Source organism: Nelusetta ayraudi, unplaced genomic scaffold (assembly GCF_046127955.1).
Source record: "Nelusetta ayraudi isolate G7.1 ecotype Tasmania unplaced genomic scaffold, CSIRO-AGI_Nayr_v1 ptg000042l, whole genome shotgun sequence".
NCBI lineage: Eukaryota > Metazoa > Chordata > Actinopteri > Tetraodontiformes > Monacanthidae > Nelusetta > Nelusetta ayraudi.
Window position 1 is genome coordinate 10,788,042 of NW_027466092.1, and position 23,262 is coordinate 10,811,303.

Sequence of the window (23,262 nt, forward strand, 5' to 3'; positions counted from 1 at the left end):
ACTTCTACAGTTTTTTATAATATAGTAATATTGTTGGGGACTCTTATTTATTTATTTGCAAAACAAAAAGAGAAAAAAAAACACAAGAGCAGAGGCAGGTTGAGGACAGAGAATTATATTTGAGCTAAGTCTGAGTAACAATACAGCCTTCACATAAGGCCCAGAAGCATATAGTATAATAGGTATGCATAAATATGCATTCAGAACCACAAACCAAATAAATAAATAAATACTTACAAATAAATAACAAGCATTTTGTAGAATATACAGTACATCAGTTGAAATGTTTGTATTGTCAAGAAGCAGTACTTTATGGTTTCACGGGAATGGATACTGTGTTCGACATGCCCACAGTTGTCCTACGTTTTGGCACAAGCTGCCTTGTCTTCGCGGTTTTAGAGCTTTTTGTTTTAATTCTTTTTTTTTTTCTTCTTTCTTTTTTTCCTCAATTCATTCTCGAGACAGGGAAGCTGCTGTAAAAGAGACGGAAAAATGATGCAACCAGCCAAAAGGTTCATGGAACCAGTGGTTCAAAGCAACTCACATTTATGATAAAAGCATTTTTAAAATGGTTTAAACAATTCGCTGACAGAATAATGGTACAACAAATTGATTCCCATGGACAAATGTGCTGCAGGTCGATGCCTGCATTTGTTTCCCTTCAGACTGCGGGAATAAAAGTCCTCTCACGAACGCTAGACGTGTTGAAATGTCACAGAACCCTTGGTGAATATATTCCAGCCAATCACATGGACGTCAGGATTTGCATTAGCACCTAACCGATAGAACTAAAAAAAAACAGAACACAAGTGGCTGCTACTGTGCATCACTTCTTTGAGTGGAAAACAAACAAACAAACAAAAAACTTAACACTCTGTGGTACCTGTAAAATGGAATGAGATCATATCTACACTGAAACAAGAAGTGCTGCCGTAACATTTAGGATGGGAGTGGTCGGGGGGGGGTCTTCACACACGAAGCAGGGAAATGGGTGAAATGTGTTGTTTACACGCTCAAATGTCGTCGGTGGAAAAAAAAAAAACACAAAGTGAAAAGGCAGAAATCAGATGCAGAACACGACAGGGTGGAAAATAAGAAATCTGATCTAATACGGACAGGGAAATCAGGACAATTTTACATGGCTTATGTACACCGGTCACATTGTCTTCAGTCTGAGGGGCTCCCCTTCACTTCCCAGCTTGAAAAACAGAACCAAACAAAGAAAGAAAAGTAAAGAAACAGGGATAAGGCAGCAGAATACAGTCTTATGAGAAGGACCCCCTTCTAAAGGCGAGTCAGTCTGCAGGTTGGTTACATTTTGTTAGAGTGACAGTGACTACATAGAGGATACAGATAATAAACACTAACAAGTCAAAATACTGCTTAGCCGGGAGTTTTTTTTTCTCTTTGCGAGGGTCTTCATTACTAAACTGAATGGGAGCCTCCGTCTACAGCAAATCTTCTAACATACAATATAATACATTCCTATTTTTTGCCTGCTCGCCCTACACCGCGAGGCAGAGGACTGGATTTTTTTTTGTTTGTTTGTTTTGTTTTGTTTTGTTCTATGTGAGGGAAAGGAATTGGCCACATCGCATCGCATGCCGTGCGTCCCCGCAGCTTCCTCTCCAGTCAGTGCACCATCCCGTCTGTCACAGTGCGTGATGACATCATAAAATACAGAGTGCGCTAACACTCCTTTCTCCTATGAACTGTGGGGGGGGGGGCTGAAGCGCTCGGGGCGCCGCGCGGGGGTGGGGGGGGGGAGTGAGCACTTCAGCCCCGGTTTGAGGCCATCGTCCGTAGCTTTGTATCATATTGCTACTTTGTTTCAAGTCTTCGCAAAAACAAAGAAAAGCCTTCTTTCCTTCACATACTCATTGGTACATTCGACTTTCTTTCCCTCCCTCATCCCCCTCCCCCATCCACGACCCCCGACCCCGACCACTCCGCTCAGTGAGTGGCCAGCTCGGGCTCTGTGGGACGCGTGCTGTAGCCGTTGGAAGGCTGGGGCAGCGCCGTGCCGTCAGTCTGCTGCTGCTGCTGCTGCTGCTGCTCCTTGGCCGTGCTGCCGTGCGGTCTTTGGGAGCGGGACGTCCCCCTGAAGAGTCGCAGGGCGCCCCTGCATATCAGGGAGAACCAGTAGAGCTGCGGAGCCATGAGCAGAGCAGCGCCCAGGTTACAGTGCCAGGGCACGGCCAGGGGGACCATGTGGAACGGAATGGATGCGTATCTAGAATCCAACAGAGACAACCAGAGGGGCTTTGGGTTTTTTTTTCTTTGCTTTTTTTCTTTGTTTTCACCGTAGAGAAAAGCTGCGAGACGGGACACCAGGTGGGGTCGGGAATTAGCGAGCAAAGGCTCCGCGAAAGACGGCGGAATGTGAGAGTGCAGTGAAGGGAGGACAGACATACCTTCCATAGACGTAGTAGAGGTAAGGGAAGAGGAGGACTCTACAGACGAAAAAAGTGATCAGCATAAGAGCCCCATTCACTTTGTGCAGGAGAGTGTGTTGCTGTTTGTACTGAGAGCAGAAACAAAACAAACAGACAAACAAAGAGGGAGAGGTCGAGAGACAGAGGTTGAGAGCAGAGAAGCAAAGCCGTCCAGTTTGGTGAAAAAGCTCACCAGGTTACGCGGCGTTGTTACACCATTGATGGCAACACTGTTAATAACACCTGATACACAGAAGTGGAGAGGAGACGACAGCAGAGGGCGCCATGCCGCTAGTCAGACACAGCCGGCTTTCTGCAGGAATTTATGAAGATTTTTTTTTGTTTGTTTCAGCCAATGGCTCAACTTTCATGGCTGGAACACTGTTGCTGTTTTTTTTAATTCCAACAATAGAATAAAACAATGCAGTTTCTCTTAAAATGAAAAGATTTTATGATTAGTTTCTCTGATTTTATTTCATTTTATGGCTGTTTTTGTGAAACACTTTGCTGTTTAAAATGATTCAGAGTGCTCTATGAATAAAAGCATATCAATAAAGATTGACTGACTGAACCTAATCTTCACATTACTACAACAGATTATTAAATTAAATACATTTTTTCTATCATTACAAATGAACACCATGGCAGATACAAGGACACACCGAGCTGTTTACAACATGCATTGTTGTCATGGAGGACAGAGGCGGCTGTGGCAGGAGGGGTCTGAGCACTAAAGACTATATTCAGAGGATGACAGCTGCGGGAGGCCTACGACTGGGGCGTGGGGGAGGGGCGGCGCAACCTCACACACTCAATCACTCAACACACATTCTTACAAAGCTAAAACAAACACAGCTGGTGGAGCGGTGGGTGGCGGTGGTGCAGCTCCTACAAACTTAAAACTGTTTTACCGATGGATGAGGTTTTGTGACGGAGCCGCCGAGCGACAAGCGGCCGGCGGGCGTGAACAAGCTGCATGCTGGGAACGGACGGAGCAGAGCGCACGTGTTTCCCATCGGGTGGAAGAAGGGGAAAGAGAGGTGAAGAGTGCGCGACTGCACCCGGTGGCATGCGACACGTACGGTGAGCGGGTGGGACGGTCCCGGCGGAGACTCACCTGGATGAGGATCTTTCCTAAGCAGACGGACGGAGTGCTGAGCTCGGCCATGAACATGACTCCCTGGAAATAATCCCCCTTCCCCTGCCGCCAGAACTGCAGGAGGACAGTCGCAGCGTTCGTCAGCACACAGGAAGTACCGATGCAAAGGCTGCATGCTAAAAACACTCAAAATCAACCCTTTGTGATGTCACAAAGAGAGGTCATAGCTTTCCCGCGTCAGTGACGAGCCCACAGTGAGAATCCTATGGAAGCTTTAAGTGTCTCAGATCTGAACTGAAGCTGCTGCTTTAAGTCTGAGGAGGACGCTGAGGACAGTGAGAGCGCAGCAGGCAAACTGCTCGGCTTTACGGTAGAAAAAAACTGACGCTCGACGCGATGAACAATATTCATCGCACGCCTCGTAAACACCACAACCACCGGTGTCTAAGCGCCCGTTTCCCTCACGCTCGGAGAATCTTTACAGACAAACCGGCGACACGAATGCAAACGATCGACTCGACTTCCTGCCTGCGGAGGAGCAAAGTCGACTGCACGCCCTCAATTTGCCCGCTTTGGTTTTCCGCCCGACCGAAAGAGCAATGACAGTTACCACAGAGACGGGGAAGCAGACGGTGACCATGACAACGTGGTGCAGCACCATGAGGAACTCGCGGCGCAGGTAGCTGCTCAGCGCCGAGCTCATGTGCCGGGGGACGGCCGAGGCCTCCTCGTGCCCTTTCACCTGCAGCTTGTACCAGTAGCACATGAACATGGCGTAGATGTCGTACACAAAGTAGGGGACGGCGAACATGATGTAGCTGCAGGTCAGCCAGTGCCTGTGTTGACGGGAGAAACATGGAATCCTTTCAGGGTTGTACACCAGACAGAGCAGATTGACAAAACAAAAGAGTGCAAAACGGGAGTGCTTCTCTTCAGCGAGGCCGTTGCCGCCTCGCGCTGCAGACAGGAACCTCGACTCTCACCTGGTTTAAAGCTGCAGAGCAAATGTTCACACGATGCTCGGGGGAAAGTTTGACAACAGTTGTGCCGACATTTCTTCACACAATTCAACAAACTGGCAGAAATGGGAAGCAGTTTGTGGACCTTCAATCGGAGCTGACGGTTCTACAGTCGCCGACTCGTGACGGAGTGAGCAGCACCGCTGTCACTGACGCAGCACGTCCGGCTGGCCTGCAGTGGAACTGCTGCGTAAAGCTTACGGACCAGCGCCGGCGTCGATGCCTCTGGCCCGGCGCTGAGGTGCTGGGCACGCAACCAAAATCGCACAGTCTTGCAGCAGGCCGGCCGTACGTGCAGTCCAACGTCAGCGGCGCCACTCGGTTGCACCACACGGGATCAGAACACAGACTCTCAGCGTGAGGTAGAAACACCTGCATGTTGTTGCTGTTGGACACGGTGATGGAAGCTTAGCCAATCACAGAATGCAGAGAAGAAGTGAGTCCGACTGTCTGTCTGTCTGTCTGACTGACTGACTGTCTGTCTGTCTGTCCAACTGTCTGACTGTCTGACGCACGGCAAACATTCATTCACTTCACAGACTCAACAGACTCCTTACTGGTCCTCGATGATGTCCTCGCAGGAAGAAGCAATAATGTAGCCGGCTGAGGAAGCCATGACGGCCTGAACTGAGGACACCAGCCTGGAAGCACAGAGCAGGGAGTCAACACACCAATGTTGCAGCTCGGCTGAAGTAAAGGAACAAACACGTAATCATGCAACTCAGTGAATCGTCTCAAACAAGATCCTGTTTGATGAGCAGCTCTCCTGAAACTACACCTCTAGATATGTAAAACTAGGAAATGGGGAAAGGTCACATTTGTGACGGCGTCTCACCTGGCAGACACTATGACAGCGTCCCGCTCGCTCCACCTCAGCGCCGGGATCCACTTCAGACATTGTTTGGACAGGAGGAAGAGGCCCGGGAAGAAGACGGAGCCGGCAGCCAGGATGGTCAGCATGTTCACCGTCGAGCTGTCCGAGAGGCGAGAAGTTGACTGGGCGACCTGGAGATCCGTCCTTCTACCGCCCCGTCTCTGAAACACACCACAAGCAGCCGGCGTTTGAGGCGGGCCGGCACCTCATTGATCCCCTGCCCCGTCGCATCCCACGAGAACGCGCTTGGCTGCGAGACTCAGATAACAAACGGAGACCGCAATCAAAGTCCAGCACATGTGGCAGCGCAGGGTCGGAGCTCAACCGTCGGAGCGTTCGTGGTAAACATGAGACAGCAGAGGGAGGAGGGAACAGCACACAGGACAACTTCGGTGTGTGTGTGTGTGTGTGTGTGTGTGTGTGTGTGTGTGTGTGTGTGTGTGTGTGTGTGTGTGTGTGCGCGCGCGCGCGCGCGACTGGCGAAGCTGAGCAGACAGACTATCAATGCAGGCGCATAAATCCACTTTGAGGGCCCTTCCTCCAGTGCACCGCGCGATGTGACGACACTGTCGAGCCTTACGCACTTTTCCCATCCATTATTCCTCAGGCGACCATGTGCTTCACTTTCACACGCGATTCGGGTTCGCTCTCACCCAGACTAGCTGACTCATTAAAAAGTTCAAGTCCATTAGCAAAATACGCAATGCGCTATTTTTTTCTCTCCGTTTTTTTAAAAAAAAAAGAAAAAAGAAAGAAGAAAAAGCACGAAACGTTGAACATATTGAAAACAGCAAAAAATAGGCCGGTTTGCATGTGTTAGTGGTTCTGCACAATAACATTTGCTTGTGTTATCCGTCCTGGGGCTGAAGGGGGTAAAACAGCCCGTTTCCAGCCGGGTTGCGCTCCAAAAAGGTGTGAATCGAGACCGGTCGTTTTTCCTGCATTGATTTGTCGGGATTGAAATGCTAGCCAAAGCAGATTCGGCCACTCAATGCTTACCCCGTGGCATTAAAATTTCAAAGGCCTTGTGTGAGATTAAGGTTCGTGGCTCGGCTTTCTAGTAGTACGCTAGCCCAACATTAAAGATACCGCTTTCAACAAATTGCACAAGCTCCAAACAGCTGACAGTTACAGACAACGCAAATTGCAAATCGTTGAACATTGTTTTTTAAAATATATATATATAAACGTCGTGCACACGCTTAGCAAAGGCTGAACAAAAGAACGAACGACACCCTGTTATTGTGGCGGTCCCATCCTTGGCATATGTAAGCATGACCAACTGTCTGCACTCTGGAAGCGGCTGCTAACAATGACGCTACCGTGAGCGTCTCTCGCGAAAGCAGACAGTTGCGTTAGCTTAGCCTAGCAACCATTGCTGCGTACCCACATTGAACAAACTGTGGCGCTTCTCGGACAACACAATGACACCCGTACGGTGGACAACAGCTGGCGGAATGCGATGCAGCCCCTGTTAATGACTCCTTAATGGCTTCCCCGTGCTGACGTTCAACCGTTTCGTTAGCTTGTTGTTTGTTTGTAGCCTGTAGCGGTGTCAAATAAACTGGCGTCAACGGCTAGCAGCGGCGGCTAGCAGATTGTAGTTGCACATGTTTAGGACACCTCCAAAAAATAATTAAAAAATGTTTAGACATTTACAGATATTCTGCGGAGTCCAGTCAGCGGCCAGTCGAAACGCGGGTCCCGCAGAGAGCGTTTAACGTTAGCGATGTCCCAGGGGTCTCCGCCTCGATGATCCGCAGCATGTTTATTTGGCCACTTCGTCGCGTGAAGGGGAGCAGCAGCGGCGGCGGCGACGGCTAACGGCTAGCTTGCAGCAACTTCCACCGACATGTATGTGCGGGCAGGCTGCAGACGAGCCCGCCGATGCAGTCGGGTTCAGATACCAACTAGGTGATAGTAGCCACAGATTGCGCTAAAACGGTGCAGCAAAGAGACGATTTAATCCACGCGTCGAGGTTAGATTGGCGGGTCCTCGGTCGCTGTGTCATCGGACGGTCGGAGCGAGTGATGCCTCAACCTTCCTCCTCGCAGGTGCAACGTTGAGTCAACGCCGTGGACCGCTGCGCCAGCTAGTTCCTACAGGTCCGGCCAGCAGCGGCTCATGACATGACGAGAGAATTTGCACCAGTCACAGTGCGGTGCTGCGCTTCGCAAATTGTATTTAGTTATATTTTATGCAGCGCAGAGACTGAATGAATCGCTCATCCAGGAAGCCGCCCTCAGAGTTCTGGGACGTGATGCCGGTGTTTACAACCACGAAAGACTGAGAAGAGACACACGACCTGTCATGTTCTTTGAATAAATAAATAAATATTTGTTATTTATAAATTAAACTCAATGAGTCGGGATTTCAAAATAACCGATTGATCCTTGCTCGGTGGTTGGACATCTTGCAGCCAAACAGTTGATTTGATGAAACACAGGCTGAGGACTGCAGCTTAAAATGGTTATTTTGGTTAAAAATGTAATAAGTAAAATCAACATTGTGTATCTGATAAATTACCCAGACCATATTTGGGTTTCCATTATTAGAAATTCAAAGTTATCAAAGGTCAAAGTGGCATTGAACGGTACCATCTTCTCTGTTTGTGGGTTTAGTAACTTGTGATGTCAATAAAAAAATATAATTTTGAAAGTTTTGAGTTGCACGAAACACCTCAAAGAGCAAAATGAGAACACTGTAAAAAAAAAAAAAATAAAAATAAACACTAACTAATGAAGACCATCTTCCATGACTAAATGAAATATGCACATTCCACAAGGCTTGATCTCGTTTGAATCGGTCACTGCGGTGTCTGTTTAACCTTTTTTTGGTGGATTGATCGCTGCTTTTGTGGGACTGCTGGAAGTTGAGTTACACACAGTGTGATCCCAGGTTGGGATTCTTGGGAGATCATCCATCCAGTGGTGGAAGGCAAGGTTCTTTTTATTCGGATGATTTGGTTTGCAGCCCTGTGAATGATGTCAAGGTTGCACTCGCCTGTGAAAACGGGGACTGGAGAACCTCAGGATCACGGCCCCAGCAATGCTTCAATGGAGACGGGAGGATGGAGATGAGGTGGGCCACCGTGGGTCTGGAGAGGTGGAAGTCAGGCTGTTGCTCATTTGGCCAAGACAGCTTGGCAGTTCAGCACACAGTACACTGCTGGCAATGCTGTCAATAGAGAAACATTGAAACTTATAATGTGGTGCCACGAAAGGAAATATATGACTAATCGTTACGTGACACTACAGTCATACGCTCGTGTAAAAATTTACTGCAAGCTGTAGGTTTTTAAAGTCTGAGACTGTGTACCTCCACTCAGACTGTCTGATGAAACTTCAGACTGCTCCAAATACATAAACAGTACCTGTCCTCGGGCCACTATTGGGTTCTGACTCTGGGAAAGTAGGAAAACTAAAAGAAATGACCTAAAATAAATGTATAATGTAATAAATAAAATAAATCTCTTTGATAACCAGTGTTCTTACTAATGTCATATTTGTTTACTTCCATTTATTCAACCTGTAAGGAGAGCCACCTCTCATTTGGCGCAGGCCTGTGTGTGTGTGTGTGTGTGTGTGTGTGTGTGTGTGTGTGTGTGTGTGTGTGTGTGTGTGTGTGTGTGGTGAGAATACAACACTGCCATGTCTGTATTTCTCCAGGAGGGGGTGTAGTCCGAGCATTACAGTCTGACGGTTACTCATTCATTCTGCCTCGTCAGAAATAAAGACCTGCATTAAGTATAAATGTACTCGCACCGGCTTCATCTCTTAGCTTGAAACTTGGAAGTTTTGATACTATGGGAAAAACAGCGCGTCTTGATTTACAATCAGTAAATGCTGGCTAATAAACACGCGCATTACCTCGTGGAAGCTCAACACTGCATCACTGGGTCTTGTATTTGTCCTCTTCCGTCCCGCTGCGGGTGGCGGGAGATGGAGCAGATCCGTCAGATCAACGCCCTCTGGAGTCTATCCCTCGGGAAAGTGCAATGGATTTACCTCAAACTGTGGGTTACCAACAGTAGTTGGAGTACAAAAGAAAGTGAATAATGAGAGCAAGGTATAAACGGAAATGTGATTTCTTAACCAGCTGGAAAAAGTGTACGTGTAAGATTTAGTTGCGGCATGACTGGGACAATGGATTATTTGGAATATCTGGTAATGTTATTGCTAAATGAGGCTTGAAAAGAAACGGTACAACAAACATGGAACCAATCTTTAAAACGTCTTGTAAACATTTTAACAAAATAATGAAACTAATTAGAAATCAGTCTTTTTTAATTCAATTTATATTTTAGAATATATGAATATAACATCATGTTATTTAAATGTATTTAACCGTGTTACGTGAGGATCAATGGTTATACTTCACAAATAACTTTGCTTTTTGGATTTCACTGTTTTGTTTTTGACTCCCACTCTTCAGCTGCTACTCATTACTAACAGCCAGTGCAAATATTTGAAGTGGTTAAACAGCACAAATCAATAATTACATATAATTCCATACTTGGACTGTTTAGATGATAATGAACGGAACTGATTTCCTGGACTGTTTGCTAACAGCTCTCCTCACCGTGTCTGTCAACCTGTTTTGCTCAATCACTCTGGAGGCACAGAGACAGTGGCTTAGGTCCTGGCCAGAAGGCAACACCAGTAAGTTCCTGTTTTTATGGCTCATGTCCGGTTTGTTCATCATGTGAGGCTCCTTCATATTTCATATGTGAGAATCAGAATTTTGAAATTCTGATAAATCAGCAGGGTCTTAAACTTTTTGTTGAAGGGAAGTTATTGAACTTCAGTCTTCTGCCACTGAACCCTGACAGTTTCTTGAGACTCCAAAGCAACTTCGGTGCCTCAGCTGAACAACCTGCTGGTAACCTGCTGGCCCTCCTTCCACCTCCTCATCACATTTGATTCAGTGATTCAGCAGAGAGGTAAGAGGTCCACAGTTGTGATCTACCTGTTTTCCTCAAGAATCTTCAGCCACACACCAACCTGTGGCCATACTCACCCGTCCTTCCAAACCCTGCAGCAGCTGCTCCCCCTTCTGACACATGATCACATTATTCCGTCTCTCCAAGCCATGTGTTTGAATTGTATTTTTACTTGTTGATAAGTACATGAAAAATAAATTTAAAAAAAAATGAAAAATGTAGTGAACAGGGCTTAAGGTTTCTTCTATCAACTTCCATCATACAGTTGCATGCTAGTAGAGGCAGTCCAGATAGTTCACCTCTGTCCAGTCTCCTAACACATAAGAAGTAAATGGTCCAGAATTCTGTCACATAGCGCAAGCGACCAGCACCAGCAGCTCTGCATCAACCTAATCAAAGACCTGGGGGCACCTTCAATGAGTCTTCATTGATGAGTCTGCCTCTCTAACCTATCGGTTAAAAACACCTTATATTCAGTTCAGCCTAGAAATAGGTCAATCTAGAAATTTAACATGAGAGTAGAAAGTCAAAGAGGATGTACATTAACTGTAATTTTCAAATGGTCTTTTGTTTATCCCGGAAAACATTCACGTGATAAACTTATACTTACTCTGTAGTTTCCTTCATACACATTTCTTTTCTTTTACATTTGTACAAACGATCAGTGGGGTAAAGGCCGACACCGTTGACGGTTTCAAATTCGCATTGGCCCTCAATGATTTTCTGCTGCACTTCACAGTTTGATAACACTGTTCTGACGGACACTTGAGTTAACTCCTCTCTCTTATTACTGTCTGACTTGCATCATTACGAATATACAACACAATGCTGCTACAGTTGGTAATCTTTAGTTGCACATAAAAGGCAAATTCATGGCACTTTTCTGAGGAGTTTAGCAGGTATTGATTTGTCAAGGTTGACAAAGTTCTGTAACTGCGAAACAAAACCGGTTGGCTATAATTTCTGAAAGATAGTGCTGTCTAGATTGTATAATCACTTAGTTGTAATGACTGAGTACATTCTTGTAATTAACATCATCAGTCCACAATTTCGTTTTGCGCCATTTGTCCTCAGATGTGACAAAAGCTCTCTTCAGTCTTTTGTTGTCCTAACTGTGTATGGAGCTTTATCAAGCAATATGCGTTACTGGCAGAAATTGACGACTAGGTTGTCACACTGAACAAGGAGACACTATTAGGATCAGACTGCAGACTATTCTATAGAAAATGTTCTCAATTTTGAAATATAGGTTCACTGAAGTAATAAGCAGGGCGTGAGTATATTTATTTGTACACTTTTAATTCTATTACTGAGGCAGTAGATTAAAAATTAAAAAGCTTCTTGTGAATAAAAAAAAAAAAAAAAAAAATCAGTTACAGGTGTGGTGCAAAATGTGACGATGTGCTCGAAAGTGTGAAATGACCCACACACACACACACAACAAAATACCCCATTTACTCTTTTTACTTTAAATCCCCCAAATTACAAAATAATAACATGATCTCTACTTCATCTACAAAATAACATATTTATGACTGTAGTGAGCGTCATTGATTTGTTTTGTTTTTTTGTTGCTCTAACCTTTAGACATGCATACTGTTGAGAAATATAAAAATATAAATATAAATACATCCCATTAATATTCTTAATGAATCCATGACTATGATTTGAAATATTTCATCATAAAAGAATTAAAATGCAGTTGAGTATGATAAGGCATTAAGATGTATCACGAGCTGTACAGAATCCTAGAGTAGAGGTATTACTTTTTTTTTTTCTTTCTAAATGTCAAGAGGAAGAGAAAAAAAAAACCCTTTTCCATAAATCACTACTTTTCTCAACAGGAAGGGGAATAACAAAGAAAAAAGAGGGGGGAAAAAAGAAAACCTACAAATTCAAGGTAATGTATTAACACAAAGCTGAAAATGCACTCCAGTATAAAACCGGGATTTGTTTACGTCACACAGCGTGGTGCTGTGAAAACTCCTGTCGTAGTTGTGACACTATCAGCCCTTCTTCACACCACATCACCAACGTCAGAAATCAAAAGCGACTCGTCACAAGATTAAAACGTGGATGGAAAACCTATTTGCATCAGGAACATTTGTGTGCTATACAAAGTTAAACTGACTAAAATCTAACTAATGCATACGTTTCACATGATGGACAGGTACAAGGAGAAAACAAAGGGCTAAATGGCAGTGACTGTTACAATCAAAAGAATGTTAAAATCTTCTCAGTTAAAAATGGAAAAAAAAAAAAAAAAAAAGAAGAACCTTTTAGAAATAGTGTTGTTTCCGGCACGCTAACTGGCCGCAACTGCTGCTGGGATTTCTGTTTTGTCACGTCACTAATTATAAGCATGACATGGCTCGCTAGCTTCCATGCAAAAAAAAGTCTTTTTTTTCCTTCTTTTTAAGTGCCAGAACTGCCATGTCAGAAGCTTAAGTGTTGATTAGTCGTTGAATTACATGTCCTCTTTTTCGAACCTTTAAACTAAAATGACTCAGAGACCACAGAGGAAGACTCACTCAGAGAAAGGAACATCCAAGAACTCCAAAACCCAGTCAAACCATAACGATTAAGGTGCTTGAAGCCTCTGACCTCTGTTCTCGTCGCTGTACTGCGGAGAAACAAATACATCCCACAGTTTCATACCGAGTTTCACTACGAGTGTGACCTCCTGATTTCCTAAACATAAGGGACCCCCTGAAGATGCAGACACGACCTGACATTTCGGAAGAACTAGAGTAGGTTTTAGTGCTAGCAAACGAGCCAACACGCAAGAAGAGGCAGCGACTTTTGAGCTCCTGGATACGCAGCTTCCCGTCTGAATGCGCCTCCTCGTCGCAGGGTTTTTTCCGTTTGGATTTTCTCTCTTTTTTATTTTATTTTGTCTGAACGATTCTACCCGACTGCCCCTCAACTCAAAAGCCGCTTGGATACTGAGAAAGAGAGAAGCAAAATGGAGGTAAGATCAGCGCTGGTGTGAGATATACAGTACTTGGTGCACTTGCTGAGAGCAGCCGACGCCCTGACTCGAGGGGGAGGGGAGAGTTATACAGTAGTAGTAGTAGTAGTAGTAGTAGTAGTAGTAGTTGTTGTTGTTGTTGTTGTTGTAGTACAGTACCACAGTTGACTGGCGCCACTTGAGAACAGTCGCGCAACACATCCATGCTCGTCGCTTCGTGTGGCTGAACCTGCTGCGGCCACGCTAAAGTCCCTCATTGCATAACTCCGCTGGTTTCTTCCTCTGCTCGCCTCTGAGGTGATATTGCCCTTGGATGCTGACTGACTGGTGCTAATCTCCCCCCCCGCCCCCCGCCCACCCTTCCCCCAAACCCCTCCATCCTGAAACGTTGCTCTAAGTGAGGTTATTATTGCTGGGCTCTCCGCCGTTAACTGTGGGACTGCGGCACGGCGATGCTGGAGCAGTCCGTGACCAGCAGGTCCACCACCGTGTTGCCGGTCACGTACACGGTCGGCGCCGCCACCATGCTGCTGAGGGACACGGAGCTGGTGGCGGCCACGCTGGAGTTGACCGAGCTGGCCACCACGGCGGCCTGGCTGCCCGTGTGAGTGCCCATGTGGCCTTGCAGCTGCGTGGGCGTCTTGCAGTGGACGCCGCACAGGTGGCAGACGAGCACGCCGCCCGAGGCCGAGCCGCCGAAGCCGCCGGGGCTGTCCTTCCACTCCTGGCCGTGGTGCTTCTGGGCGTGGACGCGCAGGTACGTCAGCGTGGTGAAGCCTGGTGGAGGAGGTGCAAGGACAGTGTGAGGGCAAAAAGGTCTGCCTTGTTTTTTGTTTTTGTTTTTTTCAAAAGCCCCTGGCCAATCAACTGAAAGAGTATCACATCAACGCTAAATGTTTCTTAAAGTGACTGGAAAAATCTGAGTGGAAATAAACATCAGCAACAACCATTAAGAAAACCTCATTCAATAACGGCACTCAGTGAGTTGAACCATCGTTTAGGATTTGAAAACTCAAATAATTACAGTCAAAGAGAAATAAATTACTTGAAAATAGAAGTAATAATCCATCTGCAACATCTTCATGTTCAGATGTTGTTTTTTTACACTGAAAGACACAGGGAGCTATTTACAGTGGACAGATCCCCTTCCAAACCACAGGATTCTAAAATCACGTGGCCATAAAAGCAGAAGCAGGAACCGTAAGATGCTGTTAAAGCCTCCAGCTGAGAGGAGACTCGCGACGACGGGAAACCAGGAGCAATCATTGACAGAGTTGTGCCGTCAGCACTTACTGCGGTTGCAGAGGTGGCAGACGTGGTGCTGCGACTGGTTGTGCACCCTCATGTGATCGGTGATGTATGCGGCCGACAGCAGCTTGCCGCAGATGTGGCAGGGCACCTTCTCCTCGTGACGGATCATGTGCGCACGCAGGCGATCCTTGGTGGCGAAGCTGGACTCGCAAGTCTACGGACAATATCACGAACTTAGCAAGTCCTCCACCAGACTCCACATCAAAAACTCAGCCTTTGATGGTGAACTATTTGGGAATTAATCCTTTTACACAAGTGTGAACTCCAGCAGTGTGTTTTTATTATTGTACTGCTGTGCTTTATTAATGACCTACCGGACACTTGAAGGGTCGCTCTGATGAATGCACCTGTCTGACATGACTGTTCAGATGGTCAGGCCTTGAGAGAGGAGAGAGGAATCAAATCAATGCACCATTACAATCAGCACTATTAAAAACTGCAAAGACTTTCTAAACAACGTACAATAAAGTATATGTGTACATGTGCAACGACTGTGATGCCACAGCCATGAAAAAAACAAACAAACAATACAAGCTTCAATGTTGCTTCAATTCCACCAAAGATTGTATTTTTTTTTTCAACCTTTAGGAAAGACGACAGAGATTACCATGGAGAAACATAACCATCAGTTTCTTAAGTTAATACCAGGCAACCTGGGAGGCTATAAATCTGTCATCTGTTCTCAGAATCTAAATGGCTGTTTTGTGATAATGTTGTAATGTCTTATCTTCTACACCAGAGTTGTAACAGTAGAGTCACTGTGAACAGCAGCACCACCTTCCACATGAAGCAAAAGCTGCGTTCACACTGCCAAGCCAAAATCCGATTTTTAGCCCATCCAGATTGAAACGCAGAGTCACGTCTGGGGAGGGAGGGCGAAACACCGGGCAGGAGGGAGACGAGGCGGCCGGGGGAACTCATGTTTCCATGGCGGAACAATTAACAAAAAGTGTTCAGTAGGCCGCGCAGCGCTCGGTTCGGCGTCTGCTCTATTTTCTTTCTAATGTGCGAGCCGCGAGTGAAAAAGCCAGAGGACAATGAAGAGTTTTCCAGCGCTGATAGAACGTAATCAAACCCCTTTGCATCAGTACGTGATCTACGCCGCGATATTATGACTTAGTACACGTCATCCCGTGTGGCAGGTAGAAAATGTGATGTTGTCGCATGACTGATGTTGATGATGTGGTCAGTTTAATCAAAACAAGACCCCTGAAAGCGCGGCTATTCTCTGCACTTTGAGGAGATGGGAGCACAACATTATGCTGTATTGTCTCACAGCGAGGCCAGGATGGTGGATGTTACAAAAGTAGTTTGCCAAAAAAAGTTATTTGCACAGCAGAAAAGTGAAAGGAGTATTCTTGTTTAAAAAGTAATTTTCAGGATTTGATGTCATAAAGAGTGATTTGCTAAAGTTGTGAAAAATGTTCTTCTGCGTGACAGAGGACGTTTGAGAACCACTGCCCTAATGCCATGCAAGTCTATGGGCTCAAAAGTCAACTTTGTCCTAGAGACATGGGGCCACTTGCAGGTTCATCGGGATCCCTCAAGACACAGCCAAATTTGGGGCTTCTAGCCCATGTGGAACCCCGAAACCCTAACCCTAATTCCAGCAGTAACCCTAACCCTAATTCCAGCATTATCGCTAACGGGGCAGGTATCACAACAAGTGCAGCTGTCGCAGTGATATGACGTCACACACTACACACATGGAACAATGCCTGCGCTCCGACGTCGTTGCTACAGCAACCTATCAAATGGGCCAATAATGTGGCCCAGTCTGAACAGAGCCACATCCCATTTGGACACTTGCTAAACACAGTGTGGACAACGGATTTGAGAAGGAATCTGATTTGAATAATTTTTTCTTGCAGTCTGAACACAGCCACAAAAGTGCTGCAGTGATACCAAGTCAACTTGAACCTGTGGTGTGTTTTTACGGCGCAGTGATGAGTGGCGCACCTGGAGAAGGCCTTGCTACAGTGGGGGCAGATATAGGGCTTCTCCACGCCGCCCTGATGGGAGCGCACGTGGTGGCTCATGCGGTCCTTCCTCTTGAAGCGCTGCTGGCAGATGGGACAGGAGAAGGGCTTCTCGTCCGAGTGGGACAGGCGGTGGCGGTTGAGGTGGTAGACGTCCCGGAAGGCCTTGCCGCACGTCTCGCACGCGTGGTTCTTCCTCACCGGGTTGGGGTTGGGGTTGGAGGGCCGCTGTGTGTGGAGACAACCAGAGAAAGAGCAAGCAGGTCAACTACCAATGCTAACACGAGGCATTCCAACTGTTAGCACTTTGCAAAATGCACGCAGACATCAGAGCCCCCATCTCAACCTTTTTAAACGGCTGATTTGCAATACGGGTTCATTTCGCCGCAGTGGGTCTGGAGCGTGCTTGCACCACGTTGGTGTCACAGAGAACATGCAGGGGAGCGTGGGGGAGGGAGGGAGAGCGGGGTCTTCTTCTAGCACGCTGTTTCTTTACAAATGCCAGATACCAGACTGGAACTCAGCCGGTGGCTGAGGACATTATGTTCTAGTCAAACATATCAACGTTTTGAACACAATACAACACAACACAACAGGACTTCCAAATTCTGCACGCAGGGCGGCGGCCTGGAGCGCCGTCCCTGCGTGCAGGCAGGCAGAAGAAACAACATGCTTGAAGGGTTTTGGGGTTGACAACAGCCATCTCCACACGGCCCTAACCCACCTGTACTGTCGCCCCTGTGGCCATGACGACAGCAGCAGGAGGCGGAGCATGGGGGTTAACGCTAGCCATGATGTTTGGCAGGGCAACCCTTTCACCATCCTGACTACCCAGGGGGGCCCGCTGGGCCGCCAGCAGCACGCCGGGAGGAGCCAGAGGGGGAGGTTCGGAGAGGTGCAGCAAGGAGAGGGGCACAGTGGTCCTCTCCACCCTCCCCCCGCCCCCCACCGCCATCACCACCTGGCCGGCCGCTCCCTCCTTTGCCCCCTCCGCCTGCTCCCTGGCCCTGTCCTTCATGCGTACCCCAGTGTGGACCGACTGGTGCCGCCGCAGGTTGTAGTTGTTCTTGAACTGCTTGTTGCAGATGGCACAGATGTGGGCGACGCGGCCCGGCCGGGACACGGGCTTGACTGGGGAGGGAGGAGCCAGAGAGAGGGGCAGGGGAGAGACAGAGAGTGAGTGAGAGAGAAAGAGGTTTTCAAAAATGTTTAAAACAATACGCAAGTTGCAAATTTAATCATCATCCACCTTCACTTCCACCTGCTCATGATTATTTGCAGGTAAAATTATTTGGTGTTCTTGCTTAAATTGTCTCTTGCGTCGCGTAGAATGACGTCACAGTCAAAACCCATCGCTGTGTTTGGAGCTGTTCAGACCGAGACGCATCCGTCCAAATGCCATTTGAAACTAACTCCTGAAGGTGGTTTCAATCCATCTTGCAAAAATCGGATTTTGTGTGATTTGTGACTGTTTAGACTACAAAAGAGCCGTCCAGTTTCAATCTGGACGGGCTAGAAACCAGATTTTGGCTGGCAGTGTGACCGTGGCTTCAGAGATGCTAGTAAGACATTCGGTGGTCATTGACATTCACATTTCTTCTGTCAGTTAAAATACAAATCACTTCCCCGATAGGAAAACACACAGGGGTCTAATGTTCCGGGCGGCCCTTTACACTGGGGATCACGTTCACTTTCCATTCATTCTGCAACGAGCACTGCAACAAGTGTTGGCGCATTTGAATTCCTCAAGGTGTCTCCAGCAGGTGTGTTGTGCCCTCACCTGGCAGGGGATCCTCGCTGAGGGCAGCGGTGTCCACAGTCGAGGGAGGCTGTGCTATGTGCTCCGTGGGTGGGGTCTGGGGAGAGCTCGTGTGCACGGGCATGAGCTCTGATTGGAGGCTCCCATCCACTTGGTTTTGGGTGGGAGTATTCTGGAGGAGCGAGCAGAAGGCCGTCACCAAATGTAAACACAAGTCACAGGATTGTCTTAAGGTGCTGCGCCGCCAACACGAAGCAACGCTCGCAGGGAAGGCTGCAGCGCTGACACACACATTCATACACACACTGACTCCCGCGGGGGCGCGCGCACACACACACGTTGGCGAGGGCTGCGTCCAGAAGACACGGCGCCGCCAGCAGCCTACCTGGAAGAGGAAATTGCTCCAAGCAGCATCCATTTTGCGGCGTAGCGGCGACGGAGATTATGCAGTCAGCTCCTGGTCGAGACCGAGCAGGGCAGCCTTCGCATGGCTCGGATCGGCGCTGGTCGAAGCGCGGACAGTCGGCCCGCCCGCCCGCCAGGCGGACAAAAAAAAAGGCGACGAGGCTCCCCGGATTTCCCCTCCCGCGGAAAGTGGTGGATTAAAGCGGAATGCAAATTTTTCCCAAAAGAAAAAAAGGCCGTGTTCTCTATCTCCTCATTGAGGTAGCCGGATCGCTGTCCATTAACATGCACGCAGCTGTGAGACGCAGAGCTGCAACAGCAGCAGCAGCAGCGGCGGCGGAGCAGGCCAGGTCCAATTATGGCCTGCTTCTCACTTACTTTGGTTCCCAACTTTAATTCGCCCCCTAAAACACTAAACTCGCTAAAACGACAACATCCCAGTGTGAAAACTCATCTGATCCGAACGAGAAGCAGCCCCCCAGAAGAGCGCATATCACAGTATTAGCATTGAACAATAACCGTCTACCTGGAATAAAAAAATGCATTCCCCCCAAAAAAAGATATAAAAATACGCAAGAGAACAAACGTGGGTTATAAAACGTATCTGACTGTATAGCAGGCCATGCTTTGTTTTTAATTTGTGGATCTGTTTTGCCGATTTCCCCCCTCCAACACCGCGACAGGCCAATCGGGTGTTTGTCGAAGCCTCGCTGTTGGATTCAAGCCGTGACCCCGGCGAGCGGCGCTCTCGCCCGGCCGCAGCCTCTCGCTCCACCTCGGCCGTTGCGCCGCGAGGATGTCATCTTTCTTTTTTTATCGCCCGCGCTCCCTCCTCCCTCCCCGTCTCTTTCTTCCTTTTCTTTTTTAATTCCTCTTTCTTCTCCCCCTCCTCTCCTTTTCTCGCACCGCTATGTCCCACTTGCTCTTAAAGGGGTAGGGCTTCCTCTCCGGGCGGCGAACACCCCCCCTCGTATTTCCGCCTCCCTCGGCTGGCGGGTCCTCGCCCCTTCCTGTCTGTCTTCTCGGCCCAAAAAAAAAAAAACCCCAACAACATTTAAAAAAAAAAAAAAATGCACCACGGAGTTGTTTATTTATTATTTTCTTTCCTTTTTTCTATTCCATGGCCTCCTCCTCCTTGGCCGGGCCTGCTGGAATGAAGGCCCCGCTGCGGCGCAGGAAGCAGGCGGAACCACTTTTCATTAACCGAGAGATGATGACGGACGCATTTTAAAGGGGAGTGCGCGCGCAGACTTTCCTCCTCCTCCTCCTTCCCGCCGCCCGTCGGCCGACAGTAATGATGACGTCAGAGCCACATTTTGAACACGGCAAATCGCAACTCTGAGGGCGCCACACAATGGATGAAAAACAAGATTTGTCAGTGTCACTCACACCGACTCACGTACGTCGTGTTTTTCACGAACGGAAATTCTGTTAATAATATAATAATTTTGATAGAGAAGACAAACTCTAATGTGAAAATCTACATCGTGTACCGTTCAAGTAATGTGGTCTCAATTTTCGTGTTTGACTACAATATTTTTGAAACGAGAAATTGATGGACAAAATGTTCATTTTTAGTAGCATTTTACCAGAATAAATGTATTTCCTGGAACAGAGAATGCATATTCACGTTTCTAGTTCCACAAAATTATTTAAAAAATATTAACTTCTGTATTGTAATTTGCTCATAATTAGCAACAATAATATCACTGCTGGTATAATAACGAAAGTGGGAACCAGAGATTAGGTTATATGCCTTTTTAGCATAGAATGCAAATCATATAATTAAAAAAAGTTAAAAAGTTCTCATACCCATTTTCAATCCATTTCACAGTGGAGCCGTGTCACACACTTAATTGTCTAACAAACAGCTTAAATCTACTGATTTGGCCTCCTGCTGAAACCAATGATTTTTTTTTTTAAAGCTTTTGCATGATATGGGGCCATAAAGCCATAAAACAAATAATCAATATATATCACTTCTTTTTGGCATAAGCTCTGTGGGCTATTGCAGTTATTGCAGAGACAACATTCTAAAGCTTAAGCATTAATTTCAACCTCCATAAAGGGCATCGCACTTATGCAATGTACTTAATTTAAAACAACACAAACACTGCTTTCCATTAAGAACACTCAACATTTCATTGAAATCACTGACTCTTATTTTGTCTCATCTGACAGCAAATCAAAACAAGTTAAAGTGTTAATATCAATTTATTATCTTTTTAGTTTTTAAATTACTTTTTAAAGCATCCCTTTTTGTTATTTTCCAATACGCTTCCAAACCCCTTCTCCCCTCTCCTTCTCCTTCAGCTTGGAATTGCTTGATTTAAATATTTAACAAGGAATCGACCCCGACAAACCCACCCCGAAAACTCTGCAAAACACAGACGATCCTGTGTTGCTTCTTTGTCTTCATGTGTGGTGGTGGGCGCGATGACGCAGGAGCCGGGACTCCCCGCTGCTCCCGCCACAACCTCTGTAACTGACAACAACCCGTCTTAAAACACTACCACACTGATTTCCCCAACACAAAGGCCTCCCCGAATCCCCCCAGTCTCTTAGTTTATACAAGGAGTTTAGATGCATGCACTGAGATTCCAACCGAGCATAAAGTAGTAGGGTATACAGTGAATTGTCTTGAGCTGGTGTTTCCGAGTCATACAAACAGCAGGGTGATTATCTTTTTTTCTTCTTTCCTCTTGTCTAATAATTAAATAAAAAAACGACAATAACAAAAAAAAGAAAAGAAAAAAGAGTCCGGTTAGTTTGGATCCCCTTCAAGTAAATGAGCCAGAGAAACGGAAACGAGAACCAGCAGGATCTCATGAAAAAACACTGAGTGAAGGGTCGGGCTGCTGCGTTGGCACGAGGCGCCGCTCCTTCCTGGCAGCCTGATTGACGCCCTTCCTCCCACTTTCTGTTTTTCACACACATCCAACGTGTTGCTGGGTCCTCACTCAGTCAGTCAGTCAGTCAGAGTGTCAGCAGTATTGTGCATGTCTCCCTTTCAAGAGGCTGCGTATGGAAACCTTCACGAGCAAACAAATAAATAATGATCATAACAATAATAACAAGAATATTAATAACAAAAAAGAGAGAACCAGCATTTACATTCCAGTGCCCGATTGTACAATTATAGTTTTCTGAGAGTCCAGGAGGAGGTCAGAGTTCACGTAACGGTGGGGTGTTGCTCTCCAAGTGCCTTTTAAAATTGTCCATGTTGAATAATAATAATAATAAAAAGAAATGTGGCTTCATAGTCAGACTTGATCGCCCCAACACACACACACACACACGCACCCACGCACGCACACACACATACAGTGTGATCATTAACAATTATTAATAACAACCCCTTATTAATAATCATTAATACCTTGAACGCACAACATACCTGACAATAGAACAGCTTTTTGTACTCATCTATTTTTTGTACATTAAAAGTGGGCCCTTTTCTTCTCGCCAGAGAGAAAAAAACGTGAACATGGTTACAATTACAACAATTACTTCAGGATTAGTTATGGTAATATCGACACCTATAGAAAATGCAGTTGAAGTTGCTCTAAATCTGGTTCCAATACTTCATTTGAATATATCAAAATTACTATCGGTATCTTCGTTACGCTATAAAACCAATGACTTGACTGTATCGTTTTAATATTCCCATAAATATGTACAGTAAAGATCAAAAATGTGGGACGAGTGATTCTTTTTTTCCTTCCTGGATGCCGGTGAAACTTGGACAGGTACGGTACATTTCAAATGTGTTTGGTCAAGTTTACAAATGCCTTTGTTATTTTCTTTTAAACATCTACCTCATGCATTGGAGTGACCCTCTCAGACACCTATGTTGTTTAGATACTCATTAAGTCATGAATGCATTTTTTCTTTTATATTTATACATGTCCACAGGGATGTGTCTCCTGATCCCAGCGGACCTTTTTTTTTTTTTTTTGTAATTTTTTAATTTTTTAGAACGGAGTCTCTTGCCTTTTGCACATCACACATCATCCTGCAGTCATCAAATAAAATTTCTGATGGCACGACATCCCTTTAAGAACCCCTTAAAGGCATAGGTGATGTTCCAAGCAACTTGTTTTTTGTTGTTTTTTTAAACTTTTGTACATGTAATTTAAAAAAAGAAAAATCAACCAAACATCAGCTGTTGTAATCAATAAAAAGTTCCCCCCATCCTCCAGCAGGAGAAGAAAGAAATCCATCGGGTGAACCTCCCAGAGCAGAGTTACAGCTGTTTGCTCGTTACAGTATATTTGGACGGCACAGGATACATACAAGCACATACACAACGCAAAACAACTGTTCTCCTTTTCGTTTAGCTCCCCCCGTCCTCGGCCTCTCTCCATTCCAGCACAGAACATCATAGAAGAAGACGCACGCGGCCCCCGTCCCCTCACCTCAGCAGCCCCGGGAGAAATCAAAGAAGGCCAAATATCAGCGCCAACC

General features: G+C 46.3%; 2 protein-coding genes across 4 annotated transcripts; both read right to left on the reverse strand.

Moving 5' to 3' along the window:
- Positions 1-99: 99 nt before the first annotated feature.
- Positions 100-7,564, reverse strand: tlcd3bb (TLC domain containing 3Bb). Of its 2 annotated transcripts, XM_076034336.1 has the most exons (7): positions 7,087-7,564; positions 5,389-5,588; positions 5,111-5,194; positions 4,145-4,370; positions 3,553-3,648; positions 2,415-2,524; positions 100-2,233 (listed from the first exon to the last, which is right to left on the reverse strand). In XM_076034336.1, exons 2-7 carry the CDS (start codon positions 5,511-5,513, stop codon positions 1,954-1,956), a joined length of 921 nt encoding a protein of 306 aa, XP_075890451.1. In that variant the 5' UTR covers positions 5,514-5,588; positions 7,087-7,564; the 3' UTR covers positions 100-1,953. The 2 variants fall into 2 exon arrangements, with proteins under 2 accessions (XP_075890451.1, XP_075890452.1); XM_076034337.1 differs by lacking the exon at positions 7,087-7,564 and having other exon boundaries at positions 5,389-7,069.
- Positions 7,565-11,818: 4,254 nt separating this feature from the next.
- On the reverse strand, positions 11,819-19,977 carry mazb (MYC-associated zinc finger protein b (purine-binding transcription factor)). Of its 2 annotated transcripts, none has more exons than XM_076034338.1 (7): positions 18,776-19,977; positions 18,412-18,562; positions 17,356-17,762; positions 16,612-16,859; positions 14,967-15,030; positions 14,635-14,806; positions 11,819-14,118 (listed from the first exon to the last, which is right to left on the reverse strand). In XM_076034338.1, exons 1-7 carry the CDS (start codon positions 18,806-18,808, stop codon positions 13,769-13,771), a joined length of 1,425 nt encoding a protein of 474 aa, XP_075890453.1. In that variant the 5' UTR covers positions 18,809-19,977; the 3' UTR covers positions 11,819-13,768. The 2 variants fall into 2 exon arrangements, with proteins under 2 accessions (XP_075890453.1, XP_075890454.1); XM_076034339.1 differs by having other exon boundaries at positions 17,656-17,762; positions 18,776-19,971.
- Positions 19,978-23,262: the final 3,285 nt, after the last annotated feature.